The sequence below is a fragment of the Marmota marmota genome, unplaced genomic scaffold (assembly GCF_001458135.2).
Source record: "Marmota marmota marmota unplaced genomic scaffold, marMar, whole genome shotgun sequence".
NCBI lineage: Eukaryota > Metazoa > Chordata > Mammalia > Rodentia > Sciuridae > Marmota > Marmota marmota.
Window position 1 is genome coordinate 13,018,154 of NW_026000082.1, and position 24,302 is coordinate 13,042,455.

The 24,302-nt window shown below is 36.7% G+C and overlaps 1 protein-coding gene across 2 annotated transcripts in view; it reads right to left on the reverse strand.

Annotated features, from left to right (window-relative positions):
• Zyg11b (zyg-11 family member B, cell cycle regulator) overlaps positions 1-24,302 on the reverse strand; it is a 75,501-nt gene that overhangs the window by 29,841 nt on the left and 21,358 nt on the right. For both annotated transcript variants that reach the window (XM_015484984.2, XM_048815359.1), the window contains exons 2-6: positions 22,077-22,242; positions 16,045-16,799; positions 9,503-9,643; positions 6,893-7,069; positions 1,259-1,323 (exon numbers count right to left, since the gene is read on the reverse strand). In XM_015484984.2, coding sequence (XP_015340470.1) covers positions 1,259-1,323; positions 6,893-7,069; positions 9,503-9,643; positions 16,045-16,799; positions 22,077-22,242 — 1,304 coding nt within the window. The remainder of the gene's footprint in view (positions 1-1,258; positions 1,324-6,892; positions 7,070-9,502; positions 9,644-16,044; positions 16,800-22,076; positions 22,243-24,302) is intronic.

Below are 24,302 nucleotides of genomic sequence, written 5' to 3' on the forward strand. Positions count from 1 at the left end.
AAAAAAAAAAAAAAAAAAAAAAAAAAGAAACGTGCTTCATTAAGTCATAAATTTCCTTTTCAAAATGCCATCGTTAAAAGAATGTTTAAATAGTAAAATGAAGGAAAAAAAATTTACTGTTTTTTTTTTTAATTTTTTTTATTTTTTAGTTATCGGCAGACACAACATCTTTGTATGTGGTGCTGAGGATCGAACCCGGGCCGCACGAATGCCAGGCAAGCACGCTACCGCTTGAGCCACATCCCAGCCCCAAAAATTACTGTTAAAACTCCCAAAGTACAACTTAAGACAACAAGAGACCCTTTTACATGTAATGGAATCTGATTACATTGCTTCCATTAGCCTCTGCTTAAAATGTTTCTTCCATAATTTAATACTGAATAATGATAATAATAAAGAGGAGGTTTTTTACAGAGAAAAGAACTAGAAGGCCTGAGTCTTTCCAGCATTGCAGTCATCATTAGTCACAAAACCACAGGCAAGGCACTGAACCTAAGACTTAGTTTCTTCATCTTTCTTTTTTTTTTCAGTACTGGGCTCAATTCCCAGTACTGGGTGGCATTCTACCACTGAGCTATATCTCCAGTCCTTTTTAATATTTTTTAATTATTTTTTGGGGGGGTGGTGCTGGGGATTGAACCCAGGGTTTTATGCATGCCAGGCAAGCATTCTACCAACTGAGCTTTATCTCCAGCCCAAACATTTTTTTTCATTTTGACACAGGGTCTTACTAAGTTGCTAAGGCTGGCCTGGAACTTGTGATACTTCTGCCTCAGCTTCCCAAGTCACTAAGATTATAGGCATGCACCACTGTGCCCAGCCGGGCTCTTCAACTTTTAAATGGGGATAATAATACTAATAGCACACAATATTATGTGGATACTTTGCAAACTATAACCAATATAATTTATTTTATAAATATAAAATAAAGGGGGCTGGGATTGTGGCTCAGTGGTTAGAGTGCTCGACTGATATGATGCACTGGGATTGGATACTCAGCACCACATAAATTGTGTCGATCTAAAACTAAAAAATAAATATTTTTAAAAAATAAAAAAATAAATATAAAATAAGGGCCAATAAGCTCTTGCTAATGTCAAAAGCATTAAATCTGAGAAAGATTAAGCATTCTTTAAATGAGTCAACCACAATTCCATCTACTCAATTAATCTTACCTCAAGGATATCCTAACCAATAAGAAATGACCCAAGACAGAATTCTAAAATTCCAAATTTTAATTTTTATGGCTATCACTTGCCTGTTAAATGGAACATCTTGAAGGATCCGGTCACTGCAAAGTGAAAGGAGGCAATTCTTCTGTAACTAAAGAATCAAAGGAAGAAAAAAACATCCTAAATAAAACATCACTCTTTATTTGCTTATTTGGTTTTTAGTTTTTTAGGAGGGAGTCCTGGGGATGGAAACCAGGATCTTATGCATGCTAGGCAAATGCTCTATCACCAAGCTATACTCCAGTCCTTAAATTTTGATATAGGGTCTTACTTTACTGCCCAGGATGGCCCTGAATTTGATATACTCCTGTCTCAGCCTTCCAAGTAGCTGGATTACAGATGTGTGCAATTATGTAATAATGTGTGCCACTGCGCAGAACTCTTAGCTTTTTTTTTTTTGGCAGGATGGGATACTTAGATTAAACCAAGGGTGCTTTACCACTGAGCTACTTCCCCAGCCTTATTTATTTATTTGTTTATTTTGAGGCAGTGTCTCACCAAGTTCTTCAGGGCCTTGCTGAATTGCTGAAGCAGGCCTCAAACTTGGGACCCCTCTGCCTCAGCTTCCGCTGGAACACCATGCCTGCCAGCTCTGTTATCTTTTATCAGAAAAGGAAGAAAACTGATGGAATACTAGTTACTTCTTACAACCTTCATTCTGCCCATCTATTTATTTTGTTTTGTTTCTGTGGTGCTGGAAATCTAGACCAGGTCTGTGCACAAGTAAGGCAAGTGCACTACCACTGAGCCACATCCCCAGCTCCTTTGCCTGTCTATTGTTGAAATATGGACTTTCACTGGGCCCATGTAAATTTATTAGCACTTTTTTTTTGTCTTTTCCATTATAGGAGAAATAGAATATAAACACCATAATATCAGTTAATTTCCCTCCTTTCATGTAGTCCATCAAGTAACCTTGTCTTTTTGTTTTCTGAAATGGAAAATATGACAAAAATGATGGCTGATGGGGCTGGGGATGTGGCTCAAGCGGTAGCGCGCTCGCCTGGCATGCGCAGGGCGCTGGGTTCAATCCTCAGCACCACGTAAAAATAAAATAAAAATGTTGTGTCTGCCGAAAACTAAAAAATAAATACTAAAAAATTCTCTCTCTCTCTTTAAAAAAAAAAAAAAAAAATGATGGCTGAAGGGGGGCGCTGTAGCTCAGTGGCAGGGCGCTTGCTTAGCATGCATGAGGCAATGGGTTCAATCCTCAGCACCACATAGAAATAAATAAATAAAATAAAATAAAGGCATTCTGTCTATCTACAAATACAAATAAATAATTTTTTTAAAAAATGATGGCTGAAAATTCTGCCTGGTGATATAGCATCAAGAAATTCAAGCCAGCCTAACTCTAACCTAGAATATATGGGGCTAGTGTTTTACACTTTGGCCTTTAAAGAAAGACTGACTGATATACTTGGCTCTGTCTTAAGTTTAGACTAGTACCATTAAACAAGAGTAAATGAAAATATGAATCATTCACCAACCAGTAAAAGTACACCATCATAACAGAAGGGTGATTCAGGTTATTCCTGTGAAGCAAAATAATAACTTTTAAGGTGTGGGTTTAAAAATTTTGTTATTTTGTATGCACTAATTAATTTTTAATTTGGGAAAATGACTTTTTAATACTTTAGAAATTTTTCATTGTAGTCAGTTGGGAGACCTCTTACCTAAAGAAGACAATATAAAGAGCTCAATCACAGAAAACAAAACTCAGATTAATGGGCCATTTAAAGTTAGTCAAGAAACAGCAAAACAGATATAAAATCAACATGTTACTTGTTTCATAGAAGATGTATCGAGATAGGAGGAATTTCACAGAAAAGACAAAATAGCACTAATCTCAGATAAATGACACTGAACAAGTCAGGTCTAAGAATAATTAATTAAGAGAGTTTCTCAGGAAATTCTATATTCACTACAAGTAGTCAAGGTGATAGGAAAGACTTGGCCTGAGTTACCTCCCCTGAAATCTGAATCATTATCTGGCATATGAGTGAGTAGCAGGTACCTTGCCTCCTATGTCACCTTTCTTCTCATTTTTCTCCCCAAATAAACAATAATTTGTACAGGATCCACTGAAATAAGAGAGACAATAATGCTATTCCAATTACCTCTGCATGGAAAGCCCATACCTCTTCCTCCTTTACCTGGAAAACTCCTAATTTTTTTTCACAATTCAGCTCAAGGCAGATATTACATCTTTGAGGAAGACTTCTTAATTTTCAAATTGACCTAAATGATTCTTCTGTGTCCTCAGCATTATAGGTAGAACAGCTAAATCTTAAATTCTTGGTTCCAAAAAATGGTTAAGATTTCAAAGCTTTTCAGATTTTGGAATATTTGCTTAAAATTTAACAATTGAGCATTCCTAATCTGAAAATCCAGAATCCATAATGCTCCAAAATCCAAAACTTTTTGAGCGTCACATTAGTGTCAAAAATTTTAGTTTTCAAAAGATTTTTGGATTTTCATATTAGGAATGCTCATGCTATACTTACTTCTATCTCAGTACTTGCTGCACTGTGCTACATTATGTGTTCCTGTGTTTGGATTTGTAGAATTTGGCCCAGAGACACAAATTCTGAATTGAATAAAAAGACATGAAGTTTAACTAAACTAATGGCTTAAACTGGTAATAGAAGAAAAAGCTTCAGTGAATCTATGTCTTACTACCTCTGAAAAGCACCACAGGCAAACGAGAGGTAAGATACTTGCTGTATTCTTCAAGTTCTACTCAGCTAGAATTTGGGCTTCTGGGGCTATGGTTTGAAATTTCAAGTATTCAAGAATTTTCTATATGGGCATTTACCCAATCTAGTCATCTGGCTACACCCTACACTGTTCTTCCTACACTCTGGTCACAAGCAACTTGGCCTTCCTGGAATGGCCTGCACATTCACATACGTTTCCACTGTTTTACTCAGATGTGAAATCCTATCTAGTTTTCAAGATACGATTTCACCGGGGACAATGGCACATGCCAGTAATCCAAGAGATTTGGGAGGTTGAGGCAGGAGTATCATCAGTTCAAAGTCAGCCTCAGCAACATAGCAAGACTCTAAGCAACTTAGCAAGACCCTGTCTCAAAAAAAAAAAAAAGTGCTAGGGATATGGGTCAAGGGTTCAATCCTTGGTACCAAAAAAAAAAAAAAAAAAAAGTGATTTCAATGTCACCATCTCTTTGAAGTCTTGTCATGTATCTTTGTCCACACACCAATCTAGCTGGTAGAACTATTAATTTTCCTCAAGTTTCTGTGACATTTAATTACAGGTGTTTTATTTGTTGTTTGAGACAAGGTTTTGATATCTTGTCCACCCTGGCCTTGAATTCCTGAGTTCCAGCAATCCTCCTGCCTCTACCTCCCAAGTAGCTGAGACTTCAGGCATGTACCACCACACTCCACTAAATTAAATCATTTTAAATGTTATTATTTAATACTGAATACAGAAAAATACTTACTAAATGTATGTGGGTATAAAGCAGTGCTTCTCAAATGTTACATGCATACAAATCAACTGTAAATCTTTACAGAATGATTCAGTGGCTTAGAGCTCAAGATTCTGTATTACTAAAAACCTTAAAGGCAATAGGCAGAACGCACTTTGAGTAACAGGTGCATAAAGAGTAACAATACAGGGATGGGGTTGTGGCGCAGTGGTAGAACACTTGCCTTGAATATGTAAGGCATTGGGTTCAATTCTCAGCACCGCATATAAATAAATGAATAAAATAAAGGTTCATCAACAACTAAAAAAAAATTTTTTTTAAAGAATAAGAATACAACAAATACCTGTGTACCTACCACTCAGTTTAAGAAAACAAATGTATCACCAATAGGACCATTTACAAAATCTGTTTCCTCCCCTTGTTTCACTCTCATTTCCCCTGAGAGGAATCACTGTGTTTAGCAGTCCCTTACTTTAAAAAACAAAACAAAACAAAACTTATCTATTTATTTATTTAAATACTGGGGATTGAACCCAGGGGCACTTTACCACTGAGCCACATCCCCAGCCCTTTTTATTTTGTACTTTGAGACAGGGTCTCACCAAGTTGCCCAGGCAAGCCTTAAATTTATGATCCTCTGCCTCAGCCTCCCATGAATTGTTGAGACTACAGGCATGAACCAGTGCACCTGGAAGGTTTTTTGGTTTTGGGGTTTTTTTGTACTGGGGATTTAATCCAGGAATGTTTACCTCTGAACTACATCCCCAATCCTTTTCATTTTATTTTGAGACAAGGTCTTGCTAAATTGCCTATGTGGACCTCAAACTTCTGATCGTCCTGCCTCAGCCTCCCAACATACCCAAGACTACTGTATGCACGATCATACCTGAATCCTAATTTTTTAATTTAAATCTTCTCATTTTTTTCTTGATCAATTTTGCCAATGATTTATTATTATTAACAAGTACAAATATATAATTCTTGGCTTTGTTAACCTTCTCTAATCCAATGGTACATGTGGGTTTTTTCATTAATTTTTATTCTTTTTTTTTTTAAAGAGAGAGAGAGAGAGAGAGAATTTTTTAATTTTTAATTTTTATTTTTTGGCGGACACAACATCTTTGTTTGTATGTGGTGCTGAGGATCAAACCCGGGCCGCACGCACACCAGGCAAGCGCGCTACCACTTGAGCCACATCCCCAGCCCCAATTTTTATTCTCTTTTTATAATTTCCTTCCTTCTACTTTGTTTTGAGTTTATTATCTTGTTTAAAACAAACAGGTTTGTTCTTAGCTTTCTTCTACTAAGGGCAAATCCTTTTGGTGGGGTGGTAAGAGATTTATATGTGGGGTCTTTCTTTTGTCATTTGCTTTCTAGAGGCTATGAAAACCAAAGCCTAAATTTCCTCTTGTTTGGCAACTGCTCTCAATGAGTGAATCTGGCTTTAATAGTTCAGTGACCAGTTTAAGGCTGTTATTTTTACTTGTTTGGGGGCCTCTGAGTTTTGTTTTTGCTGTTTTACTAATATGCCACTTACTGCTCAATTTCAAAAGAGCTAAATAATTCAAGTAGCATTTTTAGTATTTATCCTGAGAATAGGACATGTCATTTGGTCTACTATACAACTAGAAAAAGAAAACATATGTCCTACTCGTTTCTGTTTGTACTGGGGGTTGAACCCAGAGGTGCTTAACTACTGAGCCATATCCTCAGCCCTTTTTTATATTTTTTTGAGACAGGATCTTCTTGAGTTGCTTACGCCTCGCTAAATTGCTGAGACTTGCTTTGAACTTGCAATCCTCCTGCCTCAGCCTCCCAAACCTGCTGGGATTACAGGCATGCACCACCATGCCCAGCTCTCCTACTTATTTCTACATCTCAGTATTTGACAGTGCCTAGTCCAAAATAAATCCTCCATGACTATTTACTGAAATTATTAAAACTCAAGATCTAGATGAAGGTGAGTTTTGTATGGTCTGCACTATTTCCCCCAATATATAGATTCTAAGGATGGAATTGATGCCTCACTTGTTCACTTCTCTATTGTCCTATACTGAGTCATACCACAAATTTATTACTGTACTGTTTCAAAAGGTATTTGAGCTTCTAGCCTTGGTTTGTTAAACTGAACTATATGGAGGTAGGAGATGGGTAAAAGGAGAAGCTAGAAGGCTTATTTGTATGGGAATTCACAGAAGCTTACCTGCTGGTGATTGGGAAAATGTTCCATGGCTTTGAGCAGCAAATGGGTTACATCAGCCAGGAGTCGAACAGGCATTCCTGCAGCAAGATCCTGCTTGGTTAAATTAAATACACAGGCGCTTGCAGCCAGTTGCACTGGCAAATTCATAGGGTGATTTCTCATTCCAGTAACTACAAGCTGAAAAATAATTAGTTCTCTTAATTTATCTTATAAATGCAAGCCCTTTTCACACCAAATTTAATTCATTGATCTATACTAATTTCAAAGATGTCTTAACTATGTTTTTTATCCTCGTGTGCAAAGAGCCTAGGATATTAGTAGTTACTCATAAACAGTTCCTGCTCACTTGGTCAAGGTAGATATCCAGTTCTTTGTATCTAGAGATTTTCCTGTACAGCAGATCTTTTCAACACATGTAATAAGATCTATTTGTAATCCTAAAACCTACTATATGGAAAGCAGTGAATGAATTTTCACTGACTTGAATGGTGACAAATTGTACCTTCAATTCCCAACTTTCCCCTCTTTGAGAAGAACACTGCTGAAGTTGTAATACAATAAAATCCATTCATTTCCTCCTGGCCTAGACAACTATTCCTCACCTTTCCCTTTCTCCTTAACCTCCCCAAGTCCTTCCCATTCCTCATTATCAGTGGAAGACATTGTTTTCAACTATACTAAGAAAACTGAAGCAATCAGGCAAGAACTTCAGATTTTCACTACTAAATGTTACCCTCTTACCTGCACACAGACATACATATGCAACCTTCTTACTGTTACCATAAATGATCTTTTTAGGCTTCTCTTTAAAGTTTATGCCTCCATTTATAAGCTAAATCATTCCCTTCTTTTCTACTCAAAGATATCACTTCAGCTGATCTCTGACACCTACATCAATTTTTTCTTTCTGTGCTGGGTCATTCATATGACCATACAAACAAGCTACTATTTTTCACTTCTTAAGAAAACAAAGCAAACAAAACTCTATTTAGTCAATTATCACTTTTTTTCTTTGTTATCTTTTGGAGCAAAATTCCTTATACAAAACACGTATATTTTAAAATTTCTACTCGTTCCATGAATAAATGAATGAGTTTTTTTTTTTTTTTAATTAATGGGTATGTCAAAAAAAAGACAATGCATATACAACGCATATACCAATATCCTCTAGTATCTATGGAGGGACTGACAAATCTTGGAGATAATATACTAAGGAATGAAATGTTACCGGTACCTATCCAAGCACCACGTTTTCAAAATTTAAGATAGTTAGGAATTCAAATCAGTTCTGGCTCTGCCACTGACTTATTATTACTTAACCTTCTAGACCTTCAGTTTCACAATCTGCAAAATGATAAAATCTATTTCTTCAGATTGTTGTGCCCACTAAAAGAAGTTATTAAATATAATATAGTCCTATACTCACTATTCTTCAGAATTCAATGTGCATTAGAAATATCTTAATGGGTGGGTACTGGGGCTGGGGCTTAGTGGCAGAGCACTTGCCTGGCACATGTGAGGCACTGTGTTCAGTCCTTAACACCACATATAAAAATAAAAAAAGGCTGGGGATGTAGCTTAGAAATTGATTGCCCTGGGTCAACTCCCCAGTACTAAAGGAAAAAGAAAACATCTTGAGGGTTTATTAAAATGCAGATTCATGTACCCATCTATCCCTATCAAATTTAAATTTCTTTGTGAGATTCACAAATATAATTTTTTTATAGTATTGGAGAATTGAACCAAGGGGTGTTTTAGCACTGAATATATCCACAGCCTTTTCATTTTTTATTTTGAGATAGAGTCTTGCTAAGTTGCCCAAGCTGGCCTTAAACTTGCTATCTTCTGTCTCAGTTTCCCAACTCACTGGGTTTACAGGCTTCTACCACCGTGCCTAGTCACAAATGTGATTTTCATTTCAGATTTTTTGGTACCAGAGATTGGTAGTTCTACCACTGAGCTACATCCCCAGTCCTTTTGATTTTTCATTTTGAAAAAGGGTCTTACTAAGTTGCATGGGAAAAGGGCATAAAAAAAATGCATTAAGGAATTCTCATATTGCATTTCTAAAAAAATTCTTTAAGTGGGAAGCAATACAAGGCTGATATACAATGCAGTGTACTGATTCCAGTCATATACTTTCATTTGGGGGGGGGGGGGGCGGGGGATATCAGGAATTAAACCCAGGAACACTTAACCACTAAGCCATATCCACAGAGCCCTTTTTATTTTTTATTTTGAGACAGGGTATTGCTAAGTTGATGAGGCTGGTTTTGAATCTGCGATCCTCCTGCCTCAGCCTCCCAAGTCACTGGGATTACAGGCATGGACCACAGTGCCCAGATTATTTTCATTTTTTACTAGAGCTGGTGATAAAATGTCAGCATGATCTCTAGTTTTAGGCAGTTGAATATTACTAGAAAGCATTTACATTTCTTAATGAGACCTTCATAAAACTTCCATTACACTAGGCAGCTTTCATTTATAGCTAATAATTGAAATCACAGATCATTAATTCCATTATAAATAAAAATTAAAGACTAAATGCAAATTTTCTTAGAAAATCCTCATCTACCAGGGAGATAGTTTCAAATTTTTCATAACTCTTACCTTTAAAATTTCTGGTTTTGTTTTTTCCATCACATGAGTCAGGCTAAAAAGGTGAAATAGAGCTTCTCGGACAAAAAATGCCCTTTCGCTGTACCGCTTCAGTGCTTCTGCAATCTGAGTTTCATTGGCTTCTCCAGACACCTTTGAACACAACCAAAAGATTAACTTTCAGACTTCTTTTCAACCCTCTACATTTCTCTATCTAAACAACCACTCTAAAGATGACATCCAGGATAGTCATGTAAGACGAAACAAATGGGAATGATTACTTTCTAACCCATCCTGAATAGTCATCCTAAAGAGATGTACATTAAATAGGCTCAGAACCAAGTATAAACTGATAGGGAAAATTTTCTATATTGTACCTAAAATAAATTTCAAGATATTTAACACTATTTATAAGGCCTTACCATGCCATGAGGTTCTTATCTGCCTCTTTGTGTGATACCGAAGATTAAACCCAAAGGCACTTTACCACTGAACTACATCCCTCAGACTTTTTTATTTTTATTTATTTATTTTTGACACAGGGTCTTGTTAAATTACCAAGGCCTGGGTTGGGGATGTGGCTCAAGTGGTAGCGCGCTCGCCTGGCATGCGTGCGGCCCGGGTTCGATCCTCAGCACCACATACAAACAAAGATGTTGTGTCCGCCGAGAACTAAAAAATAAATATTAAAAAAAAAGAAGTGATTGAGTTAGGAAGGATAAGTAGAAATTAGTCAAGCAAAGACAGAACGGAAGGTTNAATAAAATAATAAAATTAACTTCATCTCTCTCATCTCAAAACAAAAAAAAAAAAATTACCAAGGCCTGGAACCTGTGATCCTCCTGCCTCAGCCTCCACAGTAGCTGGGATTACAAGTGTGTGCCACCATACCGGGTGCCTCTTTTACAGGGGTAGCGGGTGCTGGGGACTGAATCCAAGGCCCTATGTATCTCATGCATGCTAGGCAAGCAATCTACCATGGGCCTATACTCCCAGCCCACTTACCTGCCTTTTAATGTAACTTTTTCCCCCTTGCTCACAATGCAGCATCAACCCTTTTTTTAAATATTCGTTTATTTTTTAGTTGTTGTTGGACACAATATCTTTACTTATTCGTATGTGGTGCTGAGGATCGAACCCAGGGCCTCACTTGTGCTAGGCAAACACTCTACCGCTGAGCCACAACTCCAGCCCGCAGCATCAACCCTTTTTCTAATTTTTCATTAAGCTAAGCTCTTTCTCAACAAAATACCATTATAAATAATAATAAACTCTGAAACCTTCCGTTCTGTCTTTGCTTGACTAATTTCTACTTATCCTTCCTAACTCAATCACTTCTTTTTTTTTAATATTTATTTTTTAGTTGTAGGTAGACACAATACCTTTATCTTATTTTTAATGTGGTGCTGAGGATGCATGAACCAAGTGCCTCATGCATGCTAGGCAAGCAACCTCTAAACCACAAACCCCAGCCCCTCAATCACTTCTTTAGAGACCTTCTGATCTAAGTCATCTCTTTCATAGCTATTATAATCTTCCCACTAGACTGACCCATTCACCACTGTGCCCCATGTCTAGCATTGTGCTTAGCTCAAAATAAGCACAATAGGTATTCATCAAATAAATTTATTAATTTTCCAGATTTTTCAAGCTCTCTAAGAGGTCTGTTCAAAATTAAGTCTATGTAGGAATTTTTTATTTATACAGGTTAACATACTTATCTTAAACTGTGATTCAGGTACCATTGGATTACCAAATATAAATAACAGGAAGTAGCTCTTGTAAAAGTAATCCAACTATAAGTGGAAAAAAAAAAAAGACTAAAATATCACCATAATCCCCAGTGAATTAATAGTTCTAGGTATTGAGCTCCAATAGCTGTTAATATTACAGAAAAAAATAACAATTTTTTTCATTAGCACCAAAAATAATAACAACATAAATAATCAAATACTTAAACTCAATAACTAAGTTTCATATATGAGATATTCATACTGGAAAAATGCAGCTTTGAAGAAATGAAAGAATGTATCATAGGTGACATTTCAACCATTGAAATGATATACCACAAAGGTCTAAAATGAATTGGACTGTAATACTGACATATGCCAAGTGACACAAGGGTACACATTAAGTGTTTTTAATATTATAGAGACAACAATGGAAGTTCCTCTTTTTTTTTTTTTTAAACACATTTGGAAATTGAACCCAGGGGCACTCTACCACTGAGCTATACCCCCATCCTTTTGTTATTATTTATTTGCTTACTTAGTCTGTTTTCAGTACTAGAGGTTTAACTTAGGGGTGCTTTACCACTAGTCCTTTTAATTTTTTATTTTGAGATTCAGTCTCACTAAATTGCTGAGGCTAGCCTCAAACGTGATCCTCCTACTTCAGCCTCCTGCTTCACTGGAATTATAGGTATGCACCACCACGCCAAGCTACAAAATGACTTTTAGAGTTTCTATTTATGCATAATACACACAAAAAAATTGATTTTGACATAAATAAGCAGTGATAAAATTTTTCAGTTTGTTCAGTTCTTTTTGAAGCACCCTGAACTTTTTCTTGTAGGTTCAGAAACACACTGAAATGTGAAATGAAAAAGACTGCAAGAAGTAAAATATTTAACAATAATCTCAGTTGAACTTCATTTACTCATATTTGGTTGTTTCAACCACTTTGTAAATTTCCTATATTAATTACAACCTCAAATTACATTTCAATACAAAACTAAAGAACTTTTAATTACTGGAATATTAAAATCTTTAAACAATTTCATGTTTTATTTAGTGATCAACACTCCTCTAGCTACTAATAAACCCTCAAATTGTGTAATCTGGGTCTTAAAACTATGATCATCTTCAATCAATTTCATTTGCTAGGTCAAAAAATAAGTACCACTGTGCATGGTGACACCTGCCTGTAATCTCAGCAGTTTGGGAGGCTAAGGCAAGAGGATTTCAAGTTTAAGGATAGTCTCAGCAACTTAGTGAGGACTTAAGCAACTTAGTGAGACCCCATCTCAAAATTTGAAAAATAAAAATGGCTGGGGATATGACTCAGTGGTTAAGTACCCCTGGGTTCAACATCCAGTGCCCCCTCCCCCCCCAAAAAAAAAACTATCTTAGGGGGTCATGGGAAGAACGGAGGAACTTTGGATTGGGCAAAGGGGAGGGTAGGTTATGAGAGTAGGAAAGATGGTGGAATGAGATGGACATCATTAGCCTAGGTACATGTATGATTGCACGAATGGTGCACCTCTACACCGTGTATAACCAGAGAATTGAAATATTGTGCTCTATTTGTGTATGAGAATTGAAATGCATTCTGCTGTCATGTACAAATAAAAGTAGAAGTAGAACAAATAAATAATAATTAAAAAAAAGAACTACCACAAAAAAGTATCTTTGTATACTAGTTTTTTCAAACTGTTTAAAAATAGAGAAACAATTCTTAGCCACTAAATTAAGCCTTACTAATATATGGATTAAAACTAAGTTTTAACATACTTACAACAAATTTTCTTACATACTAAAAACAATTTTTATTTTTCAGTGCTGGGGATTGAAGCCAGAACGTCATACTAGGCACATATTCTACCACTATGCTAAACCCATAGCCTATAGTTGAGACTACAGGCACTCACCATCTCATCAGAGACAAAAGAACAAATTTTCTTATAGTACTCCACATAACTGTATTGAAGCTTTTTATTTTTAAACTGGGAACTGAACCCAGGAGTGCTCTATCCGTGAGCTACTTCCCGAACCCTTTTTCCTTTATATTTTTGAGATAGGGTCTTGCTAAATTGAAGATGCTGGCCTCAAATTTGCCATCCTTCTGCCTCAGGCTCCTGAGTAGTTGGGAATTCAGACATCTGCCACTGCACCTGGCAAAAAAAGCTATTTTTAAATTTGTCTGTCTCCTCTCCACTAGACTAGCATTGAAGAGCTAGACATCCCCCCAACATCTGTTTTTCTTTCTTTCTTTCATAATACTGGTGATTGGACAGTGAAGTTCTAATACAGAGCTATGCCCCTAGCCTCTTCGTTTTTTCTTTTTTTTCCCCCAGGGCTAAGGACTGAACCCAGGGCCTTGAGCAAGCACTCGGCCACTGAGCTAAACCCCCAAGCCCCCTTTGATTTTATGTGTTTTTCTATTTTTTTTATTTATTTGTACCAGGGATTGAACCCAGGGGTGCTTAACCACTGAGCACATCCCCACCCCACCACCCTTGGTTTTGTTTTGTTTTGTTTTCGGTACCAAGGATTGAACTCTGGGGCACTGTTGACCACTGAGCCACATCCCCAGCCTTATTTTGTATTTTATTTAGGGACAGGGTCTCACTGAGTTGCTGAAGCTGGCTTTAAACTCATGATACTCCTATCTAAGCCTCCCAAACCACTGGGATTACAGGCATGCACCAACATGCCCGAAACCCCTTTTATATTATTTCCAGGATTACTTAGTACTAAACTATGGCTCATAACTCCTGAGAATCATTGGAAATCTGCAAATCCCAATGTTTAGCTCTATCTATATCTGTTTGGGTGCTAAAAAATTTTTTCCAGGAAATATAGGTATAAGACCTAACAATCAACCTGGGTGTGGTGGTGCATACCTACAATCCCAGCAACTCTGGAGGCTGCAATAGTCCAGCACTGAATCCAGTGCTAGAGTATCCTTGGGTTCAATCCCCAATACCACAAAAACAAATAAATATGTATAGATTTATAAAAAATAAATATATCTATAAAAAGTGTTTTTGTGTGGGTGTGATACTGGGGATTGAACCAAAGGCCTTGTACATGGTAAGCAAGTGCTCTATTGCTGAACTACATCCTCAGTCCTTAAACAGTGGTTCTTGACTTTGGTTGAATGTTCATTACCTAAGGAACTTTAAAAAAATATTGAGGGGCTGGGGATGTGGCTCAAGCGGTAGCGCGCTCGCCTGGCATGCGTGCGGCCCGGGTTCGATCCTCAGCACCACATACAAACAAAGATGTTGTGTCCGCCGAAAACTAATAAATAAATAAATAAATAAATAATCTCAATCTCTCTCTCTCTAAAAAAAAAAAATATATATATATATATATTGATTCCAGGGTCTCACCTTTATATACATTATTCCCTCTGCCTGGAATACTGTCAAGCTACTCACCCTTAGGATCTCTATTCTTCAGAAAAGCCTTAAATTAAACCAATTCTCTCTGCTAAACATTCCCATACACAGTATTGGGTATTATGTAGATTACTTACACAGTTTAAATAAATAAAAATGTATAGTTGGGTGAGGTGGCACATACCTATAATCCCAATGATTTGGGAGGCTAAGCCAGGAGGATTCCAGTTCAAGGATCAGCGTTGGCAACTTAGGCCCTAAACAATTTAGCTAGACCCTGTCTCAAAATTAAAAATTAAAAAAAAAAGAAAAAAGGACAGGGGATGTAGCTTAGTGGTAAAACCCACCTGAGTTCAACCCTAGTACCAATAAATAAATAAATGAATAAAATGTATAAACATATTTGTGACCATAACACCACTATTCCTTAGAAGCAGATTCTGTATTTTATTCATTTTTGAATCCCAAGCTGTACCAAGATCAACTAATGTTTGTTAAATTTAAACTATTAGTCATTAGAAACCTTAAGAAAAAATTTTCCAGGCATGGTATTGCAAATCTGTAAATTCCAGCAACTCAGGAAGCTAAGGCAGGAGGATCACAAGTTTGAGACCAGCCTGGGCAATTTAGCAATACCCTGTCTCTATTTTTCTAATAAAAATAGAAAAGGGCTTGCAATGTAATTCAGTGGTAGAGCACCCCTGAATTTAATTCCCAGTACCAAAACAAAACAAAACAAACAAACAAACAAAATTCCCACTTCTACTATGGAGATTTCTTCAGAGAACTTAATTTACCTTTGGGTATTCAATTTAATAAGGGGTATTTTTAGTTTCATTGAAGTGATCCATTAGGAATGATATATTGATATGGTTCAAAATATATAAACATTATAACAGTAAGACCTAATGTTTAACCAGGACCTACTACATGACTTGCACTTGGCTTTTTTTTTTTTTTTTTTTTTGGCCAAAATTTGGGATTAAACCCAGGATATTCTACCACTGAACTTCATCTCCAGCTTTTTATACTTTGTATTATGAGTCAGGATCTCACTATATTGCCAAGGGTAGCCTCGAACTTGCAATCCTTCTGCCTTAGCATCCCAAGTAGCTAGGATTAGAGGTATGAGCAGTTGTACCTGCCTCACAATTACAATTATTAATCTTCAGAAGAATACTGCAAGGTAGGAATAGTATCTATTTTACAAATAAGGAAATAGAAACAGAGAGGTTATGCTATAACTCACTCTGGATCATGAAGCAAGAAAGCTGGGCTTTTTCTTAGGACTCTGACTCTAAAGTAAGCTTTACTATACATACCCTATTTCATGAATGTATTTCGTATATCAGACAGTCATCTTAATAGAGTCTTATACCACCAAGACACAGGTCAGCTTGACAAAAATAATACATTTTTAAGGTCTAACCTTCAAAGGCCCTTCGCCTGTGAGAAATTCAGAGTAACCAGCATCAGTGGCCAGCAAACCTACAAACTGCATGCTGGGCCGTTGTTGTATAAAGGCTTCAACAGCTTTATCTGTCACATGCTTTCTCCCAGAAACATCCAGGGAGACAAGATTGGGTAGGATATCCTTTTGTTCTAGTAAGCGAAGAGCTATGTCTGATGTAAACTGTTTATCATCTGAGATATCAAGATGATTCAGATGTTTTAGTTCCCGAACAACATCCAGTATCTGGGTAGTTGTCATTTTTAAACATTTCAAGTGGTGCATGGTTAAAGACTTGAGTCGGTCTTTGCAGGCCAGGAGGGCAGTGATGTCTGTGATTGAGGTGTTAGAAATATCCAGGCTCTCTAATCTTGGTAATGAGGCAACTTCAGCCAGATCTTCATTGTAAAAGAGAACATTGGTGATGCTTAGAGCTCGAAGGCCAGAAAGCCGGCTGAAGCACCGCTCATAAGGATCCTCAAGGGAGAGAGTTAATGAGTTCAGCACTAAGCACTGAAGATTTTGCTGGATCCATTTGTTACTGCCAAGCCCACTGATAATGTCTGTAATGGTGATGTCAGCATTCACACCTGTGGCATCAAGTTCCACTAACTTGTGGTGGCAGAAGGCTTTCCGGAAAGCAACAGCAGAGATCTTTGCCTTGCGAATGCAAGCTCGCTTTAAACGCATCTGGTTGCCTCTAAAAATACCCACAGTTCCATCGTTCAGTAGACCTGCGGAAAAACAAGCAGAATTTTAACTTCGAAAAACAGCTAAGAAGAGCTAAAACTTCCATCATACTTTACATTTCCAATGTGCTCCCCCATTCAACTGTATCTCATTTGATACAATTCAGTGAGGATACTTTTGTCTATAATCATATGAGAATATTATTGTCTACAATTTACAAATGAGTAAAATAGGCCTCAGAAAGAGGCTTTCCAGGGGCTGGGATTGTGGCTCAGCAGTAGAGCGCTCGCCTAGCACAGGTGGGACCCAGGTTCAATCCTCGACACCACATAAAAATAAAGGTATTGTGTTGTGTCCATCTACACCTAAAAAAATAAATATTAAAAAAAAAAAAAGAAAAGAAAGAGGCTTTCCAAAATCATGGAGGTAGCAAGTGGCAGATTCAAGACTGTGGTAAACATGACTGATATCTATTAACATCTGTTTCTCCTCACCTTTCTAGACCCATAGACAGACAGCTATACATACCAGCCCTCCCGTGGACTTAGGAGGGAACTTGTGCTAATTCTGGTCAATGGTGTGTAAGCTGAAGCACCTGAGACCCAGTGCATAGTTTTTCATGCTAGCTTCTCCTGCTATGGCAATGAGAAGGCTTCAGGTTCTAAAGAACTAAATTTGCTGGGTGCAGTGGTACATGCCTATAATTCCAGCAACTTCGGAGGCTGAGGCAAAAGGATCACAAGTTCAAGGCCAGCCTCAGCAATTTAGAAAGACCCTAAACAACTTAGCGAGATCCTGTCTCAAAATAAAAAGGGCTGGGGATGTAGCTCAGTGGTAAAGTACCCCTGGGTTAAATCTCCAGTAACAAATAAAATAAAAATAAAGAGTGTAAATTTAAAGGGTTAAAGTTTGGATACTAGGAGACATGGAACAAAACCCTCAATGGACTTCATTTCCAACCTATCCTTTAAATTGGTACAACATATTATTATACAAACCCATATACTTAGCTCATATATAATGTCTATAATTCATTATTAAACCACTAGCTACACCTGAAACCTTATTAAGAGGGGTTAGGAGTTATAGACCCTCACTGTCAGATGAATGCCAATCAAGTAGACACAGAAATTTCTTGAGGTCCCTTAGAGATTTACCTGCCTACCAATCAATAGATACTTTGGAGCCATATCTCAACAACATCACGTAAACTAAACAGCATCTACTGTGAAATAAGTAACAGTCATGACAATAAAAGGTAGTCTAAGAGATGGGGTAAATGAGCAGCTGGACAAGATAAATAAGTAGCCTGGGTTTGAACTTCAAATCAGTTAGTTCCAATATCTATTTGATATTTGACACTGAACAATTCCTTATTCACAAAATATGAATAATTATATTTCCCTCACAGGGATTGCTATGAAAATTAAATAATACAGTGTACATAAAAAAAATTCTAAAACTTAAAACACTACATAAATGCCATTAATTATATTTGAAGGAAATTTTCCTAAATATCTTTGTGGGTTTTTCTGTTTTTGTTGTTTGGTGGTGCAGGGGATTGAACCCTCAAACTTGCAATCCTCCTACTTCAGCCTCCCAAATCACTGGGATTATAGGCATGTGCCATCTCACCCAGTCTATCTTTGCCTTCTTTCAAACATCAGCAAAATAAAGACTCATCTAGCTTTTCCTATGACCAAAAATTATTGCTAAATGATACTTTGCTGTCATACTAATCACTTATGTTACTAGTTGGCAGCCTTTCTCCTTCAGATTTGCAGTTCTTAATTTGCTACTGTCAGAGAATCAAGATTAGATTTTATGTATTTAACAATCAATGCTGAACGTGGTGGCACACACCTGTAATTCCAGCAGCTCAGGAGGCTGAGACAGGAGGATCATGGGTTCAAAGCCAGCCTCAGCAATAGCAAGGTGCTAAGCGATTCAGTGAGACCTGGTCCCTAAATAAAATATAAGATAGGGCTGGGGATGTGGCTCAGTGGTTGAGGGTCCCTAGGTTCAATCCCCAGTACTCAAAAAAAAAAAAGAATCAAGGGGTTGGGGTAGAGCTCTTGCCTAGTATATGTGAGGCTCTGGGTTCAATTCTCAGCACCACATATAAACAAATAAATAAACAAAAATAAAGGTCCATCAATGACTAAAAAAAAAAAAAAATGAATATGCTTCAGGAGTTCAACAGAGTATACGAAAAAAATTTGAGAAGGAGGGTAGAAGGGCGGGCATGAACAAAATTTACCAAGTGCTACATCCATGTATGCTATGTCCACATATGAATATACCACAATAAATCTATACACACATATACATGCATATATTTATAATGTACTCATTAAACTAATAATAATGACAATAATAATAATAATAATAATAATAATAGAAAGAGTCCAATAGAGCAGAGCAAGATGATCAGAGGGAGGGAAGAGGGGTACTGATACAATGAGTAAAGACTATGACAACAGAATCATAGATCCTAATATATAAAATCCCTTAGTATCATAATTATTTTAATGAAGACTGCTATCAGTATAATCAATCCATTAAATGGGTAAATAATTTTTTTGTTTTATTTTGCTTTTCTTTGTTACTGGGGATTAAACTCAGAGATGCCCTACCACTGAGATACATCCCCAACCTTTTTTATTTTAACTTTGAGAAAGGATTTTGCTAAATTGCTTAGGCTGGCCTCAATCTTGTAAATCTCTTGCTTGTAAATCTCCTGAGTTGCTGGGATTACAGGTGTGCGCCGCTGTGCCCAGCAAATAAATTTAAAAAAATGTTAAGAGTACATGTTAAGTACTTTCTAAAATCAAAATGCTATTAGAAAATGCATGGTATTTCCAAAAATTAAAAAAAAAAAGAAAGAAAGAAAGAAAAGGAAAAAAAAAAGTAGTAGTTTCAGTACTGGGAATTGAACCCAGGACCTCACACATGCTAGGCAAGCACTCTGTCACTGAGCTACATCTCCACTCCTTTTCTAAATTTTATTTTACTTTGAGACAGAATCTGGTTACCCAAGCTGACCATGAACTTGTGATCCTCCTGTCCCAACCTTCTAAGTGGCAGGGATTTACAGGATTGCGCCATCAAGGCCCAGTGGTATTACCAGTTTTCATAGTATGATTGTTTTTTTCTATTTTATGAAAAATTTCAAACACAAGAAAATTTATGAAACAACTTTTTAAAGTTCTGACATGAACTAGCAAGATGGAGTTTTATTTGCATATTCAATTGCATCCACAATAAATCAATTCAAGATGGATATGATTTTTACAAAGATGTTAAATAATTCAGAACTTTTTTGGAGGTGGGTACTACAGAGCTACATCTACATCCCCAATCTATTTTTTTATTTTTTCTATTTAATTGTATATGACAACAGAATGTATTTTAATTCATCGTACACAAGTGAAGTACAACATTACAATTCTCTGGTTGTTCACAGTGTAGAGACACACCATTTGGGCAATCATACATGTAGCTAGGGTAATGATGTCCATCTCATTCCATCATCGTTCCTATCCTCCTAACCCCACCCTACCCTCCCCTTTGCCCCATCCAAAGTTCCTGCATTCTTCCCATGCCTCTGCCCCCGCCCCCATCATAGATCACAATCCACTAATCAGAGAAAACATTCGGCCTTTAGGTTTTTGGATTGGCTTCTGTTGTTGTGTAGATGGGCACAATATCTTTTATTTATTTATTTTTATGTGGTACTGAGGATTGAACCCAGTGCCTCACATGTGCTATGCAAGTGCTCTACCATTGAGCTACAGCCCCAGCCCTTGGCTTTTTTTTTAAGTCAGGGTCTCTTTAAATGACATTAATTTGTGATCTTTCTGCTTCAGCTTCTTCACTCACTGGGATTACAGGCCTATGCCACTGTGCCTGGTCAACTTTCCATTTTAAAAGTCAGAAACAGAAATCATTTTTTCATAATACTGTATGACTCTCTCACTGTCAAATTCAGATATAAGGTATTGGGGCTGGGGTACAGTGGCTCAGTGGTACAGTGCTAGCATGTGTGAGGCCCTGGGTTCCATCCTCAGCACCACATATAAATATATAAAATAAAGGTCCATCTACAATAAAAAAATATTTATATAAGGCTGAGGTTAGGGCTCAAAGGTAGAGTCTTTAACTATAATGCATGAAGCACTGGGTTTGATCCTCAGCACCACATAAAAATAAATCAAAGGTATTGTGTCCACCTACAAGTAAAAAATAAATATTTTTTAAAAATTTATATATATTTATATACCGTGTGTGTATGTGTGTGTGTGTGTGTGTGTGTGTGTGTAAGGTATTTTATTCCTTAGACTTATAAATGAACATTGTAGACTTAGAGAAGTTATTTCTGACCTAAGAATGGTTTCTCAAAGAAAAGCAAACCAAAACAAAAAAAGCTACTTGCCAAAATTAGAAAAGAAAAATACTTTTCCTAAATTCCAGTTAAGGTGGCTCAGTGGTAGTGAGCTTGCCTCGCATGTGTGAGGTACTGGATTCAATCCTCAGCACCATATAAAAACAATAAACAAAATAAAGGTATTGTGTCCATCTACAACGAAAAAATAATACTAAATAAATTACACAGTTAAGAGTCAAGACAAGTAAAAATAAATGAATTCCTTTTTCTAGAACTGGGCTTATCTGGAGTGTTATTTCTTTTTTTTTTTTTAGCTCTCAGGCAGCAAAGTTGATAGAATCATTTATTAAAGCAACAGATATGGGCAAACCCACCTTGGCGAGTTGGATTAAAGTCCTTGGAGAAGTCTTTTTTTTTTTTTTTTTAAATATTTTTATTTTTTAGTATTTGGCGGACACAACATCTTTGTTTGTATGTGGTGCTGAGGATCGAACCTGGGCCGCACGCATGCCAGGCGAGCACGCTACCACTTGAGCCACATCCCCAGCCCCTTGGAGAAGTCTTAATAAGTTTAAATACCCACATAGCAGGCATGGCTGATCCTTTTTTTTTTTTTTTTGAATTTTTTATTGTGGGTTGTTCAAAACATTACAAATTTCTTGACATATCATATTCCACACTTTGATTCAAGTGGGTTATGAACTCCCACCTTCACCCCATACACAGATTGCAGAATCACATCAGTTACACATCCATTGATTTACAAATTGCCATCCTAGTGTCTGTTGTGCTCCGCTGCCTTTCCCATCCTCCACCCTCCCCCCTGGAGTGTTATTTCTAAGAAAATAATTTAATGTCAACAATAATACTTCAAAATCCAATTCCAATTATTAGCACATAATTTTTGTTTTCTGTTTTTGTTTTTGTTTTTTACCATGAAATGCCATGGTCTGAAGCAGTCGATCAGCCACCTCCTGTGGAAATACTCCAGGTTCCTGCAGACATAATGTTCCATCTTGTCTTGCTGAACAGAACTTCTCAAGGTGTGTGGTCAGGAAACTCAAGCAGATATCAAGTAAGGAATAGGGAGATGCCTCCTCCTTGGAGTCCAGGAAGAAACATGGAACACAAAAGGGAACAAGTTAGTTTCCAGAAAAGTCCAGAACAAAAGATTGATTTACTCATTCAACAAGCCATAGGCAGTAGATAACTTTGTTAGACAGTAAGAATACAATGTGTGTCTGGAAGCAATGGCAGCACACCTATAATCTCAAATCACTTGGGAGACTGAGGCAAGAATATCTCAAGTTCAAAGCCAGGCTCAGCAAATTAGTGAGACACTGTCGCAAAATAAAAAATAAAAAGGGCTGGCAATGTGGCACAGTGGTTAAGCACTCCTGGGTTCAGAACACAATATGTGACCTATGTTCTCAGAATTTAAAAGAGAAACACTGAAACAAACATGTATACACAGTCTCCAGTACTACAACAGTGGACACATTAGGTACTATGTATAAATTGTTGAAGGGTTCTAAGCATTCAGGGGTGATCAGTCAAGACCTCAGAGGCATAGTAGATTAATTTTCCTAAACTATCACTCATGATTTCCCTACTCAACCTTCAATGGACTCTCACAGGCCTAAAGACAAAAAACCTAACAGTGTTAGATTGATATCTTGAGTTCTTCCAAAATCTATCCCTAATTTACTTTTCAACATAATCTCCCACAAAATTTCCATTCTAACCTGATGGTTCAAATATGACAAATTCATTTGGACAAAAGAGTATATTCTCAAAGTAATATTTTCAAAAAAGGAAAAATTTAACCCAGTTATTCCAGTGTAAGGAATAAAGTAGCCAAAACTTAACTGGAAGGGATTTTTTGTAGGATTAAACTTAGGGCCTCATACTTGCTAGGCAAGTGCTCTATCACTGCACTATACCCTCAGCCCAAATGTAAGGGCTTTAACTGCAGAAATAAACACTCTAAATGTTCCCAGCAATAAAATATGGTTAAAATATAATTACATTTAACCATCTAGTAGGTACTTTCTGTATGATTGTGCTAAGCATTTTATAAGATACATACTATTTCATTTGTTCCTCACCCTTCTTTTGCAAAGTAGTCAAGTATTCTCTTCTTGTTTATATGACTAAAAACATGTTCATAAACAACATCTTTCTCAGCATTACACACAATAGTAAATGGCAAAATATGGCTTCACAAAGAAGTTGATTTGGTACTGATTGAACCCAGAGCTGCTTAACCACCGAGTCATATCCCTAATCCTTGTTATGTTTATTTTGAGACAGGGTCTTGCCAAGTTGCTGAGATTGGCTTTGAACTTATGATACTTCTGTCTCAGCCTCTCAAGCTGCTGGGATTACAGATATGTACCACCCCGCCTGCCACGAGTATAACTCTTAATCTCTCTATACTACACATGTGACATTTTAATGGCTGAATAATGTATAGCCATTAAAAATTGTATTTCAAAGATATACTGTATAAATCACATAGAAAAATACGAGGTAAGGTATAAAAAATAGCCTACTAAACTTCCTCAACCAAATGAAGAACATCTACCAAAAAAAAAAAAAAAAAACAGTAAAGCTGGGTATAGTGATGCACTCCTGTAATCTTAGCAACTCCAGGAGATTGAAGCTCTAGGATCACAGGTTTAAGGCCTGCCTCAGCAGTTTAGTGAGATCCCACAATAACTTAGCAAGATCCTGTCAAAAATAAAAAAGGACTGGGAATGCAGCTCAGTGGTAAAGCATGCAGGCCCAGTACCAAAAACAAACAAAAACTAAACAAAACAAAAAATCCAGTTAACAATCATAATTATGAAAATCTTAATGTTTTCACCCCAAATCAGGAAGAGGATGAGGATGTCTATTTTTACTACTTCTATTAAACATTTTACTGAAGGTTCTAACCAAAGAAATTAGGCATGAAAAATAAATAAAAAGCATATAAATTAAAAAGGAAAAAGGAAAGCTATCTTTATTTGCAGTTGACACCATCCAGATATAGAAAATCCCAAAGAATTTTTTTAAAAACATGTTTCAATTACATCATGGACCCTTTTATTTATTTATATATATATATATATATATATATATATATATTTTTTTTTTTTTTTTTATATATATTTTT